Source organism: Notechis scutatus, chromosome 2 (assembly GCF_049901735.1).
Source record: "Notechis scutatus isolate UNSWTSFEM ecotype Mainland chromosome 2, rNotScu1.2, whole genome shotgun sequence".
In the NCBI taxonomy this organism is placed as follows: domain Eukaryota; kingdom Metazoa; phylum Chordata; class Lepidosauria; order Squamata; family Elapidae; genus Notechis; species Notechis scutatus.
The window spans coordinates 192,863,546-192,884,889 of NC_142010.1; the positions used below are offsets into that span (position 1 = coordinate 192,863,546).

The window sequence follows — 21,344 nt, forward strand, 5'->3', positions numbered from 1 at the left end:
TATATATATATATATATATATATATATATATATATATATATGTTCTTGTTATTTCACGCATTGTAGTTCTTTAAAGAACTCAATGCGTGAACAACCAAGCAAACCATCATTATACCGAAACTTAAGAAAACAAATATATATATATATATATATATATATATATATATATATATATATATATATATATATATATATACATATCATATACATATACATATACATATACATATACATATACATACACACATTTATACAACACAATATATATATATACATATACATATATATATATATATATATATATATATATATATATATATATATAGAGAGAGAGAGAGAGAGAGAGAGAGAGAGAGAGAGAGAGAGATGAATATGAGATTGGGTCTTATAAAAGTATGTATTCCTTTCTGTTGTCACCAACAGATCTGGCATTTGTTTTCAAGTTTTCAGATTTGTCATCATCAGAGATATTTAGGTTTCCCACTTGGGATTTTAACTGATTACTTGATTCTGCTATCTACTGTATTCCATATCACTTAGGTGATCAACGTACAAGTCTTCATTTCAATTGGACTCATAACTACAAGAATTAAACAAATAGTTTTTGTTCAAACAATTGTATATGATGATTCTTTATATTGATCTTAGTTTCATGTTCATAATCAACTGATTTCCAGAACTACTAGTATACAATTCTAATTAACTTTATTTCCTATTCTTTTTTATCCCCCCAAAAATGGAATGGCAGAGCCTTAATATTTCTAGGTCTCTATTATTGTCTGCAGCAAAACTACATAGAACATTGATAGCCTCTTCATTTTTTGTAAGCAATGGTGCAGAATAAAGAAGACATCTCAGAATAAAATTAGTTATTGGTTGTGAAAAGCATGTTGAGAAATCCAGATACCTTGTGCTTGGCACATACAGTAAATTTCCCGACCTAGGTAGCCATTTTCTTACTTTTATTTTCTTACTAGAACTTTATGGCCAGTTAGGCTAATCCACCATCCTTTGTTCCACATTACAAAAATGAACATAATGCTTTACAGGTACTTTTAAATTACAGTATACAGTATTTTCTATACAATATATACTTCTCAGTGGTTTGGATGTACTGCTTTTAGATCCTCTTTTCCTGTCCGCTGTATTCCTCTGCTGACTGAGAATGAGAAGTTAAATTCTCTTAAGTTATACTTCTGGACAGAAATTGAAACTACAAGTTCCTCTTTAAAAAGTTGATATAATTGTTAGTGTTATCTTTCTGTGATTGAATAGAACAGCTGTTTCATGATTAGTGTGTGGCCAGTTAAGCAAATATTTATTAGAATACCCCATTTCCACCTTTGTGTACTATTTTTTTTCCCTGAATTGTCTTCCGGTTGTGTGATTAGTTATCTGAACATATGGTTGTTGCCAGTTGTTTTTACAGCTGAACTCAAATTCTGCAAGGGCATTTTTCTTTTGGTTTTCTTGGGGAAGAAGAGTGAAGGAGTGGTGTATTCTTGTATTATTTTTTGATACCCTTAAATAACAAAGGGAAAACTCCTAGCAAATTTGCAAGAGATTTCAGTAGTTGCATAAAAAAAATTTAAAGCATGCAGCGTGAAATAAAGAACAAAATGTTAACAATGTTGGAAATTCAAAAGCACTGCCGTACCTTATTCTTAGTGTTGGTAGCATAATAATTAACATAAAACTCATTTCTGCAAGACCAAGTGGGTGTTTCAAAGTGATCATTATGAAATATGTGACCAAAGCAAATGAAAAAAACTAACAAAAAAATCTAGATTCCCAAATGAGTGATTGGTTATGTTCAAAAAGTTTTTCATTCATTTAGAGGTTAATTTTTTATATGCAGTAGAAATAAAACTAACAGTTTGTAGTCCAGGAGTGTCACTGTTTTGAAGTATGGATGCTTGGGACAAGGAGAACTATACGTTGCTGTAGTACTCAACTGGATCTATTTAATTAATTACAACATTTTTTTTTTTACAACAGAATGGATTCAGGAAGTTAATGAGACTAGTATTACCCATTCATTCCTTGAAACATAATTCTTATTAAAACAGAAAAAAATTTTGTAGGGAACGCACTTTTATCGTGTTAGCAAAAGTTAGAAAACATAACAGGAAACACAGAATACCAAAAGTGCTAAATATACAAAAAGTTATATTGCAGTCACAATTACGGTATTATAAAAGTAAAAATTAATTTTTTTAAAATATGGACCACAGATATGTAGAACAGAGTAAAGAAAGAGGCTGAATTCAGCTGAAGGACTGCAAATATTTTTCTCTTTTAAAATAATGAAATGCGAGTTTACTTGAATTAGAAATGAAACATCAGTATAGGTTTCTATACTTACACTTGTAGGATGGTTAATTTTTGATTGACCAAATAACAAGGGGGTTCTGGGACGGAATACAAGCTATTTAAAAGAAAAGAAAAATAACAAAGAAAACAAATAGAAATATGCCAATATATGGTAGTATATGATAAAAATTAAAATATTCTATATGTGTATCTTCCAGATTAAATGTTTTTGGCATACTCTCATTAAATTTCTATGTTTGGTTGATACCAATAATCAATGCCCTAAAAACCACAGTATATATCTAGATGTGTATTGGCTGAATAGATTGTAATTCTCCATCTTTTGGGTCATGCCCCTGTCAGAATCTGATTCCGAGGGGCGGCCAAGCAGCTGACAGAGAGTGGGAATGTGGCTCCGTTGGCTGTGGAAAAAACTGGGGAAGGGCACAGTCCGGCTGGGCAAAGCAAGGGGGAGAGGTAGAGCAAGGCAGAGGGAATTCAGAGGAAGATCCAGGCCTACCCCCTCTTCATCCTAGGGCACGCAGGGAGGAACGGAGAAGGGAGCAATGTGAGTTTTGTGGCTTATGAGGGAGGAAAGGGCCCTGATTCCCTTCATTAGCTGCAGCTGGGAACATAGTGTTTAAAAAGGGAGTTTGCACACAGCAACTCGGGGAAAGCAAATTGTGAGTTATCTTTTATGTTCAAGGCTTATCTCGGTTCCTGGCGTCTTCCCAACTGTGTGTGTTTTGTTGGCCTTTGAAGTCTGCAATTCCTTATCCAGCCCTGTCCAGTTAATTGCTGCAGCATGGTTTGTGTGGATTTTTATTTACAGTTTATATGTACATTGTTTTCAGACTGAATTTCCTTCATTTAAAGTCTGTTCTTGGGAGAGTTTTTTCTCCAACTGAAGGTAACTGGACATTGGGGGCAAAGTTGGAGATATTAAAGGGACTTTTCTTGCTTATGTGACTGTGTTGCCTTTGTGCCAGGCCCCAGGGTCATCACATTTTGTGTCTGAATATATAGTCAACGTGATTCCAAAATTATGTCCTTTAGAGTTTCTTTATGCTTATTGAAATAGATGTTGACAACAAGCACCAATGTTCAATTTCTCTTTTGCATAATTTCATTTACTATTTCTGTAATTCCAGGTTCCCTCACTTCTCAATTTTTACATTCCCCATTAGTTGTACTATGTCCCTAGTGTTACACTAAGCATCTCTTTCTAATTGCCCATAGAATTCCTTAGTATCTTCCACCATTGGTATGGTCCATAAATTTATGCATTTATGCATGATTGGTGCATAAACCTATATTACTGGGTACCCACTATTTGCAATAGATGTCACTCTGTCATTTAGAAAAAGTTATAGTTAAGAACAATCCCAAGCAATGCCTTTTTTGAGTATATAAATTAGGTAGGTAGGTAGGGGTATACGAATGGACGGACGGATAACAGGAAACCACATTCTATAATAAATTTTTCATGCAGTATTCAAGCCCATATATATCTTTGAGAAATCCTGGAGAATTTGTGAAATGACAGATGACAGGAAGCAAATGTTGCTCCACCTCAAAAAAAGTAGAAATAGGAGGATCTATCAAACTGTAGATGAGTCAGCTGGGAAATTTTTAGAACAGACATGAAAGCAATTGATCCATAAGCACCTTCAAAAACATGTAGTAATTATCCACGTTACTATTGTTTTTGTTTAGAACAAATCTTGCCAGACACAATTTTAACTGAATAATTTCCTTAACAGAGTATGAAAATGTTGTATGTATAATATATATTGATGTGAATAAATTATTTGACAAATATGCTGATTAACAAGCTAATTGAAAGTGGAATGGATATCATGAAATTAAGATACATAGTTTGGCTTAACCCCTCCCCCCACCTCACACACACACACACACACACACACACACACACTAATAGTTAGATGAAAGTGGAGAGAGTTCTTATTAAATTTGCCAATGAAACCATATTGAGGGTTAGGTTGCATCAGGAGAAATATTTTTCCCAAAATTTGGAAATAACTATTTCATTTAATTTGCTTTGGTAAGATCTCATGTTGAATTCTGAGTCTATTTTTGGAAACACTTCTAAGAGAAATTCAGAAAATAAATACTGACATTTAAGAAAATTTAAGAAAATAAATACTTATATTAAAATACATTTCAGATTCAGAAAAAATATAAAAGTTTAGTAAAGAGCAATTAGAATGATTAGAGGTATAAACATGTTCTCTGAATGGATATTGAAGGAACTGGCTATCAGAAAAGATGACTTGAAAAATATGATGCCATTTTCCTTAAAGGTTGTGTCATATAGACAAGAAAATAAAGAATCTTGTTCCAGTAAATCTTGAAACTGATTGACAAGAAATTGTAAGAAGGTAGATTCTGACTGAATGTTAGAAACTTTCACACCTTGGACTTAGAATTGGGCCATTCTGGTTCCAATTCTGTTCAATCATTGCTGCTCCATTCCTTCGTGATCTGTACTGCAATTGTAAACATCTGTTTTAAAATAGCCGATTCCAATCAACTTGAATTTATTTATTTTTGAAACATTCCATTTAGTATGCTTGGTGTACTTTTGTTAGGCATTAGAATCTATTCTGAAAACATGAGCATTAGACATGCAGAATACATTTGCTAATGCTAAATATAGTAGGGATGTGCAAATCCTTCAAGCAACGCTTGACAAGATGTAGGAATACCTTGGGATCTACGCAATGATTATATAATATAATTTTATTAATTAAGTACATCTGTTCGAATCACTAAACCAGTCATATCTTTTAAAGTAGCTGCTCTGTGACACCACTTGGTGTGACACCAAGTGTCTGGGTATGCACATCCATGCAGAGATTGACAGAAACAGCTTGTAAAGCAGTCAAACAAGACTGGAAAAAGATGTAGTAGCATTAAAATGTTAATCAAGTTTACTTTTTAACTAGGTTTTTTGCGATATTTCAACTTAAGTGCTCCATTTTTTGGTAATTATACAGCTTAATAAAACTGTCTGCCTGTTCCATTGACCAATGCCTGTCTTTGCTGTTTGTGGAATTAATTATATGAAGAAAAAAACATAGTGTAAGTCACCTATAATCCAGGAATGAAGCAGAGCTACATTCTGACACTTCTTCTTTTAAAATTTTGTATTAATTCACAGGCTTAAGCCATGATGAAACCCAGATTCTAGCCCTCCATATTAAGTAGTAGTTCTGCTCCATTCCACACTTGCTGAAGATACCCTCTGAAGCAGTCTTTGTGTTATATTTTCTGAAAATAATTTCATTTTACTATGCCTGGAGATTGATAGCTCTAACATAAACCAAATCAGTGTCTTCAGATATTTGGGTACCTGGGCCCATCACTAATGGGAGGCCAAACCAAGGTTCCAAAATTTGTAAATGCAGTTTTATATTCTGCCAATCTACTGTGATGATGGCTATGATCATTTTCAGGACAAAGTCTCAGTCACTTTATATATGACACACAGATTTGTTTCATGACTTAAGGGTGGGAGGGAGATAAAACTGCTGGAAAGTGTCTCACTGTGTATCAAATTCTTGCTAAGTCTAGAATCTGGCCTACATTCTACTTTATTACAAAGCTACATGAACAGAATCTTGGAAGTCTGAAAGTACAATTCTCCCACCATCATCTTTATAGCTTAAGAACTCATGTTATTAAGCCTCTTGGTCTTCCTACTATGCAGCTGCAACATACTTCCTCTTATCTGATCATTCCCAAGGCAATTTATCTTCCAAGGTCATTCCCATATACCATTACGTTTTTGGACTCTATTCCTTTAAAGGCTGGTAAAATATACTATAGAGTCACATGCCATACATCACACTTGAATACTGTAAATATTATGAAAAGATCTTGTTCCATGACTCTTTTAACATCCTGTAACATTAAAAAGTATTATAAATTTCATTTAAAGTGGTACTTCACCCTACTGTTAAGCATTTAAATGTCATCAATATCAGTGGATATTAAATATACCTTGCATTATCTCTGGTCTTGTCATAATTTCCTTTATTTTTTGTACTTGTGCATGGATTCACATATCAAAGGGTACATTGTATAATTAAAATTTAAATATCAAAAGATAATTGAACCAGGAGAATTCTGTAGTTGGGTTATAGTACCCGTATAATTGTCAGTGCCAGAGACCAATGTAATCTCTTGATGATTAATTTCAACTAATGCAGTGTTCATTAATTGAATTAATCTATTAAATAATTTGCTGAATTTTATCAGTACTTTTAGCACTGCTGTACATTATTTGCAGTGATGTTATGCAATATCTAATATTTCTAGTTTATTACACATTGTAGATTTTATGGCTGCAGATATTTTAGAATGGTTGTAATCTTAGAATTATATGTGCTTACTTAATCATACCTTCCATTTATCATTTAATAGTTAAAATATTTATATGTTTAATTTTATCACACAGTTGCTTATATATACTTCATGTGTTATGCACAGACAATGGCATAGGTTTTTAGAAGCATTTTATCAGTATTTTGATGTGAATACAAATGGATTTGCCAAGGCATATATTTTAGGCATCCTTTTAAATAGTTGAAGCAATAAACATAAAATGGTTGGTTCTATTATATACCAATTATTTCCTAGTAATCAAATTAATTTTACTACAATTAATTTAGTGCAATTGACTATTCTTTAATTATATGGTTAACTTACCATGTTATTCCTCCTGCCAAACTAATATACAGTTTCCAATGTTTATGTAGGGGCATCTGCATTTGTAATAGGTAATACTTGTGCAATAATTAAACTCTCAGGCTGTAATGTTAATATCAAATTCGTAGTGGAATTCTGGTAAGTGTCCTGGATCACCTATTAGGAATCCTTTTTTATTTCTTGTTCCCACTGAATAACAATAATGTGAAAAAATAAGTACACTCCATGTTTTAAAAAAAACTTTTTCAGCATATTCCAACATACAGATGTTTGATCTTTAATTCAACAATATTGTGAGATTAAAAAGCAAATGATAAAACAAATATCATTCCACTTTTTACATTTTGTAGTCCATTGTGGTGGTGGTGTTATTAGCATATGGTGTTATTAGGACATGCTTGTGTGCTTCCCAATGTGCGCCTCAAGAAAGCGAGCTGGCTTTGCGCTAGAAAGTAATACAAGCATCTCTTCCTGCAGTGTCATCTAAGGCCCCTTTTCTTCACCAGAGCCATCTTGCAAATGGGTGTTGCAACTGGCAAGGTTCCAAGCCAACAGGAATCTGACTGCCTGAAACAGAGTACCTATTTATCTACAAACACGGAACATGATTTTGAACTGTTAGGTGGACAGAAGCTGAGGCAAGTGACAGGAACTCACCTCCACCACACAGTGCCAGGACCTAGATCACTGGAACAGACGTCATCTCCAGCATCATTAAGTCACTGAAGCACCATGCCTCAGTCTATTGTGTAATTTAAATAAGCAAAATGTGCACTTCACATGTAGAAAAAGTAGGTATGCACTTAATTTCTAAGGAAAATACCTAAAATAAGAATCAGCTGAACTAGATCAGGTGCATGAGTTTAGGTGTTCATTAGGGAGGATTTGAAAGGAACCTGCCTTATTTAAACCTCAAATATTTAACTTAATTGGGGGGTTTTTGTTGTTAAAGTGTACCATATCACCAGATTGAAAGAGTTCTCTGAGGATTTGAGAAAGAAGGTTAGTGATGCCTATGGGAAGAGATTTAAAATGATCTCCAAACAATTGGACATCAATCGTTCCACTGGCCATCTACAATTATCTAACAAGTGGAGAAGATTTCAAACAACTGCCAATTTACCATAGTTGAAGAAATTTGCCCTGGCTATCTCAGCAAATTTAGTCTGAGAGTAGAACACAAGATGCTGAAAGAAGTATCCAAAAAACCCAGAATTTCATCATACGACCGATGGAGTTGTTGCCAGGATTGATATCCCAAGTGCATGAGTCTACTGTTAGTCTACTGCACAAATTAGATCTACAAGTATATGGAAGGCATCCTAGGAGAACAATATTGTTGTCCAGAAAGAACTTCAGGGCAAGGCTGAAGTTTGCTCATGAACATCTAGTCAAAGTCCAACACTTCTGGAACAATATGCTCTGGAGAGATGAAGCAAAGATAGATTTATTTATCAATAGTACCAGTAAAAATGTTTGGCAAAAAACAGAGACAGCATTTTACCAGAAGAATCTGATACCAGAGATAAAGCATGGTGTTGGAAATGTTGTAGTTCAGACTGCTTTGTTGCATAAAGTACTGGATTCTTCATTGTATCAGAAGGTGCTTGAGATAATATGAGACCATCAGTCAGAAGATTGAAGTTCAACCAAAAGCAAACCTTGTAACTTGACAGTGACTCTAAATATTCCAGTAAATCTACCAAGGAATGGCTGGGGGAAGGGGAAAGAAGAGATATACAAGTTCTGTAATGACTAAGTCAGAACCCCAATCTAAATCCCATGGAGATGCTGTGGACTGAACACTGTGCATTGAAGAAACCCCTCAACCTCCCCTTTCACACAGTTGAATTTTTTTTTTCATGGGGATGAGTGGTAGATAGTTTCCAGTCTATGTCAGAGACCAGTATATAGTTAAAAGAAATATATGCTTGAGATTGTTTCTGTCTTGAGGGCCAGATTTTAAAGCCAAGGGGTGTGCTTATTTTTTCCATAAAGCAATGGTAGAAGGAAACGGTACATTTGTTAAATTTTGGTTGAATAAATGGTTTTTATTTTTCATAGTGGTTTTGTTCAATTTATTTTTATATATTGTTTGAATGAAGATAACATCTCGAAAAAGAAAATACATGGAGTGTGCTTACTTTTTTTACACAACGGATTGGAGTTTTTCAGTCATCTACATAAGATCAGCAGAATCCAGTTGATAACATTTGGCTTCTTTTTGCTGAGTTATTTATTTGATGTTGCTAAACATTCAGAATCAGTAGCTGCATCCAGCTTACGCCAGCATGGCCACTCCTAATAAATCAATTTACTTTTCTCTGAGATGCGGCAAGAGACTTTTGATTTGAATGAGGGTGGATTTGTTGGAGCCCTGACAATGGTGAGTCTCTTACCTGATAAATAGATGCTTGAGAAAATTATGTACATAGGAAAAAGTTGCACAAGCTTTAAACACACCCACATCAAGACTGCACAGAAAGAAAGATTTGTATGTCAGAGTGATACTCTACAGCTATAGAATTCTGGAAGCCCTAAGATAGAGAAGGCATTATGTGTGTATTTCACAAGGCATTCTTCTGGTTTTGTTTTGTAGCCTAACAGCAGTGGTCAAGTAGTAGGGAAAATGCCTGGCCATTTTACTCCAGTTTTGGCACCCTCTCCCCATCACAGTACGATGAGACCTGTGACCCTGACTATGACAGACACTAAGCCCATCACTACATCCACTGAAGGTGAGGCATCTTCACCTACAGCAACCAGTAAGTATTTTGCCTAGGGAAAATCAATGTCCATCAAAGGATCAAAACACTTTCCAATTCAGGCCAGTAAAGGCACCTTTTCCTCCTATTTGACCAAGCAGACACTCACAATTAATGATATAACATCATGACAGTTTTACATTTAGTCCTCGACTTAACAACTAGAATTGAGACCAAAATTTCCATTGCTTAAGCAAGATGATTGTTAGGTGACTTGTGCCCAATTTTTGCCACTGTTGTTAAGTGAATCACTGCACTTTGGAAGTGAATCTCATGGTCGTTAAGTGAATCTGGCTCCCTTACAATTGACTTTGTTTGTTGGAAGCCAGCTGGGAAAATTGCAAGTGCCGATCACATGACTCTGGGACACTGCAATCATAAATACATGCTGGTTGCCAAGCACCCAAATTTTGATCATGTGACCACAGAGATGCTGTAACAGATATAAGTCCAAGGTCCAGTTGTAAGTCAGGTTTTTTTTTAGTGATGTTGTACCTTTGAACAGTCATTAAACAAATGATTGTAAGTTAAGGACTATCTGTATTCTATAGTTATTCAAAGTCAAATTACTCTGCAACCTTTCTGATAGAGCAGCCACAGTAAAGAGGGTAACTAATTTGACCAACGACTGCCAATGGAAAATTAAAGCACATTCAGTTTTTAAATTTATGATGGACATTCTGAGAACCTTCAGAAGCAGAGTCAAGATTTATAGCTGCAAAACTGCTGACATCTGAAATCCAGAGAGAGGAAGAGATCTAGCTGCTTGCTCCTAAGTGAGCTTTCTTGAAAGCAGATCTTGTTCCACAACACTAGACCCAATTTATATAAGTGATTTTATTCGTTAGAATAATGAGTACCCTTCAGAATAGCTATATTTGAAGAGATTTAAAAACATCTGTGTAGCACTCAAACTGTGCCCATTATCCTATAGTCTTCAATGGAATTGCAGTTTTAGAACAATACTTTAAACTTACTTGAATCAAATTTCAACATTAATCATTTCAACAAATTGCAACATTATGGTAGTCATATTAAGTCTACTGGAAAAGAAACCTTTTACACCTGTTGTGTTATCTATCCATTTGCTGTAATGGCTTACCATATCCTATTCAATGGACAGTTTCAAGCACAATGGTCACTAGTGATATGCAGATAGTGGCACGAAATTTGAGCACTGAATAATATACACATTCATTTATTTTCTTATTCATTGCTTCCATTTGGTTTTGCCACCACTTGGAAGTACATCTGACTAGTTTTCATAAAATGGTTCAAGTAGTCCTTGAATTAACCTGCATATTAGTATAGATGTATATTTGCAATTATAGAACAAACATTAATTTATTGACTATAATTCATTTAGTAAGTACTTGCAATAAGTGTTAATGTGAGATGATTTGATAGGGCATGCATAAGCATTTAAATTAAACATATTTAAAAGAGAGATGGGAAACATGTGGTCCTCCAGATGCTGCTGAAACAACTCCCAGCAACTATAACTATTATGTCATAAGAAATGCAGGACCTGACATCAAAGTCCATAAATTAACATCACTTCTTGTTAAACCATTAGGAAAAATGATACCAATTGAACTAAGTCTGAAATATACTCATAGCAATAGCACTTTAGACTTATATACCACTTTACAGTGCTTTGCAGCCCTCTCTAAGTGGATTACGGAGTCAGCATATTGCTCCCAGCAATTTGGGTCCTCATTTCACCCAGCTCAGAAGGATGGAAGGCTGAGTCAACCTGATATTTGAACTGCCAAATTGTAGGCAGCCAGTAGTCAGCAGAAGCAACCTGTAGTACTGCACTCTAACCACTGCGCCACCATGGCTCATTACTGTAGCTAATGAAATAGAGAGTTAAAATGAGAACAGAAAGTATGTTAGCAATCCTGTGTGCGATGGGAAAGTGAAACAGCATGGGAGAAAAGCTGTTTTCTTGCAAAGATCCCAGATTCTTCTGCCAGCAGTACTGAAGATTTTAACATCCAGGTTTCTGGCAGAGGCTCACTCTTGGTTGATAGTAACCACTATAACCACTGTTTAAGAGAGTTAGGTTGGTTCTGCTATGATTAATCTAACATTAATATAATTAATCAGGTAATAGTTTAAAAATGATTTATCTTATAATTTTTTATTTCTGAAACTTATACTTTTCAACAGCAGCAAATAAGTTTTTAATGATCCAGAGTACCACATCTGTCAGAACAGAATGGGAATGTAGTTCAGATTTGATCTGGTTGTTAGAGTTTTCATTAAATCTCACCAATGTTCCATCTCAACAGAGCACTCAGGAACCATTACTCAAATAATATGTTAAATAGTGTTAAGGACACATAGGGAGTATTAAATATTGTAATAGTATTTCTTTGAGGGCTCATTATAGGTCTTCAAGAGAAGAAACATAATACAATAGTAAAACATACTTAAATAAATTTTACTACTGCATGAAGATTTCAGTTTTTCAACGGTAATGTGTACATTTTTAATGTAGCATGAAAAATGGCACAGATAACATCTAAAATTGATTATAGTTTACATTTTTATTAGTTTCACTATGTATCTAAGAGATAGCTTTACTGAGGAATATATTCACTTTTAATTCTACTAAATCAGTGCTTAAGATAAGATCTGTGCACAAAAAGGCACCAACACTTATTTATCTGTGATTATATATTTTTTGTTAAGTATTACATGTCTACTTAAACTTTTTATTTAAAAAATGTTAAAGTGATTCTTCCCATTACAATTAAGAACACCCACATTCCTACACCCCACTGTAGATACATTATTTATTGTAACTCTTCAGTGGATTTTTAATAATAATACTTTTAAGAAACCATATACATACTATTTCGCAAAAAGTGAGTCTACATTTTTGAAATTAGTCCACCTTCTATTTATTCACGTTTCATTCTTTAATGATTTTGGTTATATCAGTTAAATCATTACAAAATTATGGTTACCTCCTAGGGCTAAGCTGAATGAATATCAGTTCTTACCTTGTCTTTTCTTCACAAGTACTTAATTTTGAATACTGATCATAATATTATAATTTCTACCAGTTAGTTAAAATAATTAGCTCTACCTGAAAAAACCATTAATGCCACTTTAAAAACAACTCTTAAATCAACATTTGCATTTTGTATATGGATAGTATTAGAAGCAATGTACCTTAGACCCATACTTACACAAAGAGTTAGTTTTAACCTTGCTTGTGCTTCCACTGGTAGAATTCTAATATAAGCTGGTAAAAGATGAGAATCAGATTGAATTAACTTCTCTTAAATGAAACTGGGGTGGGTGGGGATTAAATGATTTAGAAACTTTATTATTGATAATGTAGTTCTATTTTCATGCAGATTCCATTGAAGTCAATAGGCAGGTTTGAATTATGCCCTTAACCTGATTCATGCTTCATAATTCTGAGTCTCTCATATCTGAATAACATGAGGTAGGTTTCTGTCTTTATCAATATGTTTTGTTCTTCCTTAATCAGCCTATACAGCTTCAGGTACCTCCCAAGCCAATCGATATGTGGGATTAAGTCCAAGAGACCCTTCCTTTCTACACCAGCAACAGGTGGGCAAGTTTCACATAGGTATTAACAATGAAAAATGCAAATATTTGCAGCAAGTGCCTTCTTATTTGCTATCACTGAACTTTAGAACAGAATCTCAAAGGATTAAGTAGCTTTATGAAGCCTGTAATTTAGGAAATTTCCTGTGTTTACCTGATAAACCTTTTATGCATCTTAAAAAACAGAAAAAAATATGGTCAGAATCAAGGAAAATTGATTCACTAGCTATCAAGTTTTTTAGTATTTCAGTTTTAAACATTTACTATATTTTTGCACTAGCATCAAGTAATTCCAAAAGAAAAATTACATAATCACATTATATTGTAGACGTCCTGATTCCTAAATTATGAGGGTTAAATGCTTTGTGATATCTTGTGATGGAAAATCTTTTTCTTTTCCCCCTTGGGTTCTGATAAAAGTTACATTTCTAGTAGGATTTTATATATTACATCTCATTAATATTGGACATCTAATGCAAATATTTTTTTATAAACTGAAAATATATATTAAAAAGTGACACACAGGGACATAGTAGAATTTATTTATTTATCATGTTTATTTGGCTACCCATCTCACAGAAGCAGTTCTAGGCAATGTAAATTAAATAGAAGAAAATTGAATTCTAGTTGTCCAAAAGTAATGTTTGGTTCATGGTAATGAATACAGTTTCCTTGTCATTGTAGTTTGGTGGGCATTTGTTCATGTGAACCTTTCTTATTGGGGTACTGTACTGATGAATCTGGAACTATTTTTTGTCCTCCATGCTGAAAGTTTATTATTTTGTTCTTGTTGTTCAGTTGCTAAATCATGTCTGTTTCTTTGCGACTAAATGGGCCACCGCACAAAATCAGCAAAATCCATAGACGGGAATAAGATACTTCGGATTTTAAATCCCATCAGCCTCTCTAGTATGTCCAGCAGTAAGGGATTATGAAAGTGGTTGTCTAAAACATCTGGAAAGCACCCATCCCTATATTAAATCACACTATATTGAAAATGCTTGGATATAGCAAGGGTTGGTGAAAGCCATTTGTGAAAGCATCAAAGAAAGATAGTAAAATATTAAATAGGTATTAGCTATTTAAATCAATTCTTATATGATACTTATGCTTTGATAAAGATCACATTATATCAAGATGGTTTATAAAGAAATATAAATGAAACTGAAATAGGAATAGTTCCTAATTACATAAGTAGATACAAGACATTTAAAATTGCAAGTGGTGTTAAATTAGCTATAGTGTCCTGGACTTGTTTCCATCAGCAAAACTCTAGAAATACCATTATTTGCAATTAGGGATTTTTAAAATTTATCCTGTCCTGCCTTTATTATCATTATTTATTAATATTAGTTATAATATTCAAAATGAAGTTCCTTCTAGATATGCAATATTTCAAAAATAATAAAATCATTAATAAAGCAGTAACCAATCTTAAAATATCACTTAGAAAACTTGACACTTATTTGCAATACTGGTATTAATAATGCTTCTTCAGATAACTTCCTACTGCATTTTGTGTTTACGACATTAAGAATAAATATCTCTCTTTACAGTAAAGATAGTATTATGTTAAAGAGAAAGATAGACTTAAATAAATAAAAGTACACACACACACACACACCCTTTATTAAACTCAAGACAGTATTCACAATGCTTCCATTTTCTTCACGAACAACAGCTCTGTGAAATGTGTTGAACTGAGAATGATTGGCCCCAAGATAAATAAACCCAAGTTTCCATGATAGAGGAAGGATTAGAACTCATGGTTCCCCCAGATTCTAGTTCAAAACTTTAACTGTATAAAAGTATATATAAATAAGATATGTAGAAGATAAAAATATTGTAGAAATCATAATTTTGGCTATTTATAACACATTCCCTAAGTTCATGTAAGAATAGTAAGATCCATATTAATATATATATATATTTAAATAGAGTTCTATTAAACAGTATTAAACAATCTTGCATAGTGTAAGGATTTAAAAAGCCTCTTATTTAAATGTGATATTTAGTGCATGGAGCAGAAGCAAAAAAAATACTGTATTAAAATGTGCAGCGAGAATATTTTATGATTTTTGAGTTATATTTTTCTGGAATTAATCTTACTTTTTTTCTGATACCATTTCATGGCCAATATGATGGTGATATTTATTCATTTATATATTATTTCTAACTTACATGTTTGTTGTTAAAGCAGTTCCAAAGTGCAGAACAATAAAAACAGATTCCAGTTATGAGGTTAATAGTTTTTACCTTTAACTGTAGGTTTATAAAAGTTTGGCATGTTCAGAGTCAGTATGCTATTTAATTCTGCATGCTAAAAATATCACTGTTCTACAGTAGGTTGATTGATCCTTGCTAGAAATAGAATGCAGAATTTGAAATAATTCTTAGAAATTTAAGTAATTAAATTCTAATTCTTAGAAATTTAAGGGAATATCTGCTAACTTGAATTATTTTATAGAAGCAGTGTAGTACAGAAAATAAGCTTGTAGTGTAATAACACTACGTTTAAGTTCTCCAGATGAGCTGTTCAGAGCATCCATTGTTTGGGATGATGCTTCTGTCGCTCATTTGATAGGCTGGGCTTTAATTGAGAGGACGCTCCTCCTCCTCCACGGGACTCCTCCGTAGCGTCCCCAGTTTTTGCTCAGCCTTCGTGGATATAGGCAGCTTAATTTCCTTTCCCTTGGCCAGAATAGCAAAGGCTTCAAAAGGAGTCAACAAAAAGGTTTGCTTTTAAACTCTAAACATCTCCTTTAAGGCTTTTAGTTTCAATGAGTCAAGCAGCTCCCTACGATATATAACTCGAGCCAAGGGAGCTCACCGTAGCTTCAGATAATGATCTCTCATCTCCAGGACGATCGGAGGTGATAATGCCTCAGCCGCATGGCTAACAACTCACATTACGATCTTTTCAAGCCGAGCCGCTACAATCGCCGCCACCCACACCCGACGGGAGAGGCTCCATTTTAAAAGGGTCCGAGGCTTTTTTCTCTCCCCTGGGAACACCGTCTGGGGTGGAGGCATCAGCGCCCATCTGCCCCACCGCGCCTTTTTATTCAAGGGGAAACTCTGCTGTATCGATCCCGACAAGGCGTGGAAGTGCTGCTGAGCCGATTTAACTCATTACGCGCCTAAAGAGATAACGGCGGGCGCCATTGCAGACTCACTAACCATGCGGTAGTGATCTGCATTTTATTTCTGGAACTGTGAGAGGCTTTTCTTTCCCCAAGCAGGGGTCTCCTTCCTGGAACCCGAGGGAAATCACCCTAATACATATGTGTGTGTAGATAGATAGATAGATAGATAGATAGATAGATAGATAGATAGATAGATAGATAGATAGATGATAGATAGATAGATAGATAGATAGATAGATAGATAGATAGATAGATAGATAGATAGAAAGAAAGAAAGAAAGATAGATAGATAGATGATAGATAGATAGATAGATAGATAGATAGATAGATAGATAGATAGATAGATAGATAGATAGATAGATAGATATAATTATTCTATTTTGGACCCTTATTCATTAAGGAGGAAACTGTTGGCTTATGCCCTCACAGAATTAAACAGCAGCACCACAGCGAGCACCAAGGCCCGTGTCCACCTGTGCGGGAAGCTGTCGCAGGCCTACATCTTATTTCAACAATTCCTCCTTTCTAGGCCTATGAGGTGTTCCTAATTTGGCTAATTCGGAAATAATAATATTAAGAACAAAATAATAATGACGATAATAATAGGAACAAGAATAAGAATTCAGTATTCTTTCATAAGATTATACAAAATTGGGGAGAATTGTTTTAGGGTTCCCTGGCCATTGCTGGTTCAGGCCCCTGGGCATGCATTTCAGCCTCATTAACAGTAAAATTTAATAAGCGGTCACAATGGCAAGCGGCAGTAGCTCAAGAGCCATGTCAAATTCTCAAAACAAATTGAAGCATTCTAAGTGTACCTCCTAAGCAGCAGAAAAAGACGCTAACATGCGTCATAAGGTACTAGAAAAACACATGAAGAAGTTCATGTGGGAGGATGAAGAAAATTCTCAAACCTCATCTCCTCCAGGCCTACTTCGGCTCCAATCCCCCTCTGCAACCACCCCTGAATCTGTCTGTGTAATCCAGATGCAGCACAGCTGCACAAGATCAGGTAGCCCATCTAGATCAAGACAAGTGATTCGAAGTGACTCTGTGGTGACTCACATTGCTCCAACAGCGGCCAGATTCTGTCAAGATGATGACTTACCGGAAAAGATCTCCACAAAGATGTGACTGTGGATGGAATTAGCAATACGCCAATGTATCTCTGCGGGGGTGCAGCATACTGCTCTGAACAACAGAGCGCTCCTTCTGACTGGAATTCCCTATAACTCCGGTCACTAAGCAGGACAGAGCATCCTTACCCTCAGGTATCTCTCCACAGAAGATTCTGTAGTTTCAGATATACTCCCGCAAGGTATATAGAAGAAGCAAGGGCTATTGATCGGGTAGAGGCACTCAGAGTTCTCCTGCTCAAATTCTCAAATTCTAGTTAGATTCGCATCAGCTCACATTAAGAGGTGATGGTTGTTGCTACATCTTGACGACTAAAACAACGCCGGAATCATTTTGTTTATAAGAATTCCATGGCATTATCTGTTGAGAGGCCACTTCCCCTCAAGGATCTCCGTGAGGGTCCAGGGGACATTTATGCCGATTACGGATCTCTTTCTGAGGTTGACTATTGGGCTTCCTTTTTCAGTTGGCAGCCCTCACAGAATTCTAGCAGCACAGTAACAGTGAGCACCAAGGCCTGTGTCCGCCTGGGCAGGAAGCTGTTGAGGGCCGGTGACTGCAGGATCACCCAATTGCAATACAGGTCCTGAAAGGTGTTCTCTATTTGGCCTTACAATTTGATTCCATATTCAGTCATCTAATTATGAGTTTGGTAACAGCACAACAATTTATGTTAGTAGCTGTGCACAGGTATAACAAAAATATTATCAATAATAACAATATTAATGATATCAATATTATTATGAATAATAACGTAATAACAAATTGAATTTACCAAAAAGGGGGGGGGAGAGCAAATATCAAGAGGATTCCCTGCCTCTGTTTATATCAGTCCTCTGAAACAGTCAACAGTCCATTAATATCTCATACACATATAGATATATAGATATAGATATCTCACCTTGTGGGCTTTAGGTCAGAATCTTCAAGGGCAACCAAAAATACCCAGAGGACAATAAACCAACTCAAAGTAGGTAAAAAGAGGTCCCAGAGAGACCTCTAAGGCAACAAAGGATGCCAAGAGACACCAACATGCGTTAGATGAGCATATCTTAAATTTAAAAAAAAATGCATGAGGGAGGTTGAACAGAAGTCTCAGTCCTCTTCCCCAGCCAGGCTGGTCCCAGTTCCAGAGTGCTCGCTTCAGCAGCACATATACTAAAATTGGAATGATACAGAGAAGATTAGCATGGCCCCTGCGCAAGGATGACACACAAATTTGTGAAGTGTTCCATATTTCACCTTGCCTCCATCCCTGGATCTCTCAACGGATCTCTCCAGGAGAGCCTCAGAGGGACCGGTTCAACCCAGGCCTTCAGCAGCGCTACTTGCCTGACAGACAGTTGTGGGACCACACCAGAATTCCTCCTCCCAGAGGATATCCCTGACAAATTGAAGGCCTGGAGGCACATGGCAACTTGAAGAGGCATCGCAGCCGGGGCACAGTAGAAGTTGATGGCTAGGCAGCCTCCACAATCTGACCTCAATTCTCACTCGATTTAGTTACTATGCAGAATAGACCTTCATTACCAGCAGGTACCTCCTTCATGGGAGTATTATGTAATCCAGTTACACATTCACATGATGCACAGAATGAGGGAGAACTAGAGACCAGATGGAACAGGTTGAGGAAGGGTCTACTCACAACAGTGACCAAAATCTGTCAGAGGCGGATCCCCTAAAAAAGCGGGGCATGTCAAACATTGAAGGCATTAAGCCAGACCACCGACCTTCAGGTCTGTTTTGCCCTCAGACTTTTTTCAAGTCTCTGTTGTTTCAAAAAAAACAACAACTACTGCCTGCCTTGATATTCCATTCCCCTCGGCCCAACAATCCTTACTGTAAGGGGGGTCAGACGATTTAATCTTCTCCCAAACAATAATGTAAGAGGAAGTCATAACTGTCCCACAGAGGTTCTTGGACCTCGTCCAGAAACAAGGGGTCTCTTCAGTGGCGTATACCCCTCTTACAGGATATGATAGCAAATTTTTAATTTGGTTTTCTCATTCTGCTAAATTTCTCATCACCACGATAGTAGATAAAACAATAATGGCAATTATCATCCTCCTCTGCAATTCCAACGGAAGCAGAAGAGGCTCTCAAGTCAAAGGATATACAGGGTTGAGTTGTCCCCATGTAGGGCATGTCGATCTGATGTGAGGGCCATAAGAGCGGAGTCGGCTGCATCCCCCTTTTTTTTACTAGATCGTCTCTCAGGTTGCTCCGCCATCTGAGGGACATTATCTCAAATTCCAATATCAGGGCACACAAGGACACCGCAAAACTCTATTAAATTATCTTCTCAAGCCAGGGCATCTCAGGTTACTCCTCGTCTATTGCTATGGCTCAGACATTGGCAAGCAGATATCACACAACTAATGGAAGCTTGCTTCCTCCCCAATATAGGGAGATAATTTGGTTGGTGGTGCCCCTGACTTATCTCTGATAGAGACTAGAAGCAGAATATAAGTTCCTCTCTTTTCATAGACCCCAAAATAGTCCTTCCCAGCTTTTTGGAGGGTTCCTTCGTTCCCTCTACCAGGGACTTTTTCTCTCCAGACTCCAGGGACCATCTGGACTCATGAATCACCAACAGTCAGATAGTTTCCGATCTGGAAATAGATACTGAAGGGGAGGCCAGAGCAAAAGAATCTCTTGAGGAACATGAAATAGAGGTCTCCGAGGCACAACATAGGCCTCACGACTGTGCCCCTATTGGTGGAAGGCTCAAGCCTTTCACGGACAGATGGGATGCCTCTACCTCTGTTTCCTGGGTTAGAGGTATCAGAAGATTAGGCCTGGCTATAGAATTTCCATCCTCTCCCCGGAACCTTTGCATTACTTGCCCTCTCTCTGGGAATCCTGTTAAAGGGAGCATGATGGAGACAGCTATTGTTCATTTATTGGAGATCCAGGCAACCGACCTGTGGCACCAGATCAGCAGGGGCAATTTTAGTTTTAAAATGACTTAATCGATCCATAGTTCATTGGAGGCTTAAGATGAGTAAACTGAACTCCATACTTCTGAGCTTCAGAAGGGGCGATTTTCTACCTTCCATTGACTTAATGGAGGCCCATCCCCACATTCCAATTAGATCCTCACATAGCAAAACTCTTAGTTTTTGTTATAATACTCAACGTTTTGAATACATTGCACTGTCCTTTGGGTTGTCATCTGCCCAAGGTTCTTACAAAGGTTCTGATGGCTCTGGCTGTCCATCTCAGGGGAACACCTGTTAGACAGCAGTGTTATTTATATGACATTTCATTATTATCTTGTTCATATAAACAGGCAAAGGGGAGGCCTTAGCATCGGTCATCACTAGGAGAGACTTGCAGTCCATCTCTCATCACCCATGCATATGCCATTTTCTTGCACGGGGCTACAATCTTACAGCCTCCTGTAGTGCATTGATATCACACGTGGGACCTCAACAAGGTCCTTACCGCACTCAAGAAAACTCCCTTTGAGCCCGTGTAGATCATGCGTCTCCATTACTAACGTACAGGGTGGTTCTCTTGGTTGCCATTACATCGGCCAGTTACTTCTTGGATCTAGTAGCCTTGTCAGTTAGACAGGAGCTCTGTATTTTTTACACAGACAAAGTGGTCCTTAGTCCAGATCCATCTTTCACCCATAGATAATTTTGGGTTTCCA

At 36.2% G+C, this 21,344-nt stretch overlaps 1 protein-coding gene and 1 non-coding gene across 12 annotated transcripts in view; both read left to right on the forward strand.

Moving 5' to 3' along the window:
* The window catches only part of NFIB (nuclear factor I B), a 322,636-nt gene that overhangs the window by 272,945 nt on the left and 28,347 nt on the right, over positions 1–21,344 (forward strand). For 5 of the 11 annotated variants that reach the window (XM_087957670.1, XM_087957673.1, XM_087957672.1 and 2 more), the window contains exons 9-10: positions 9,647–9,812; positions 13,324–13,406. The exons of 2 other annotated variants lie outside the window; for them this stretch is intronic. In XM_087957670.1, coding sequence (XP_087813796.1) covers positions 9,647–9,812; positions 13,324–13,406 — 249 coding nt within the window. The remainder of the gene's footprint in view (positions 1–9,646; positions 9,813–13,323; positions 13,407–21,344) is intronic. 4 more of the 11 variants (XM_087957671.1, XM_087957674.1, XM_026676064.2 and 1 more) reach the window with 1 other exon arrangement.
* Positions 18,821–18,927, forward strand: LOC113417738 (U6 spliceosomal RNA). Its single transcript, XR_003371673.2, has one exon. It is a non-coding gene; the product is annotated as a U6 spliceosomal RNA (small nuclear RNA).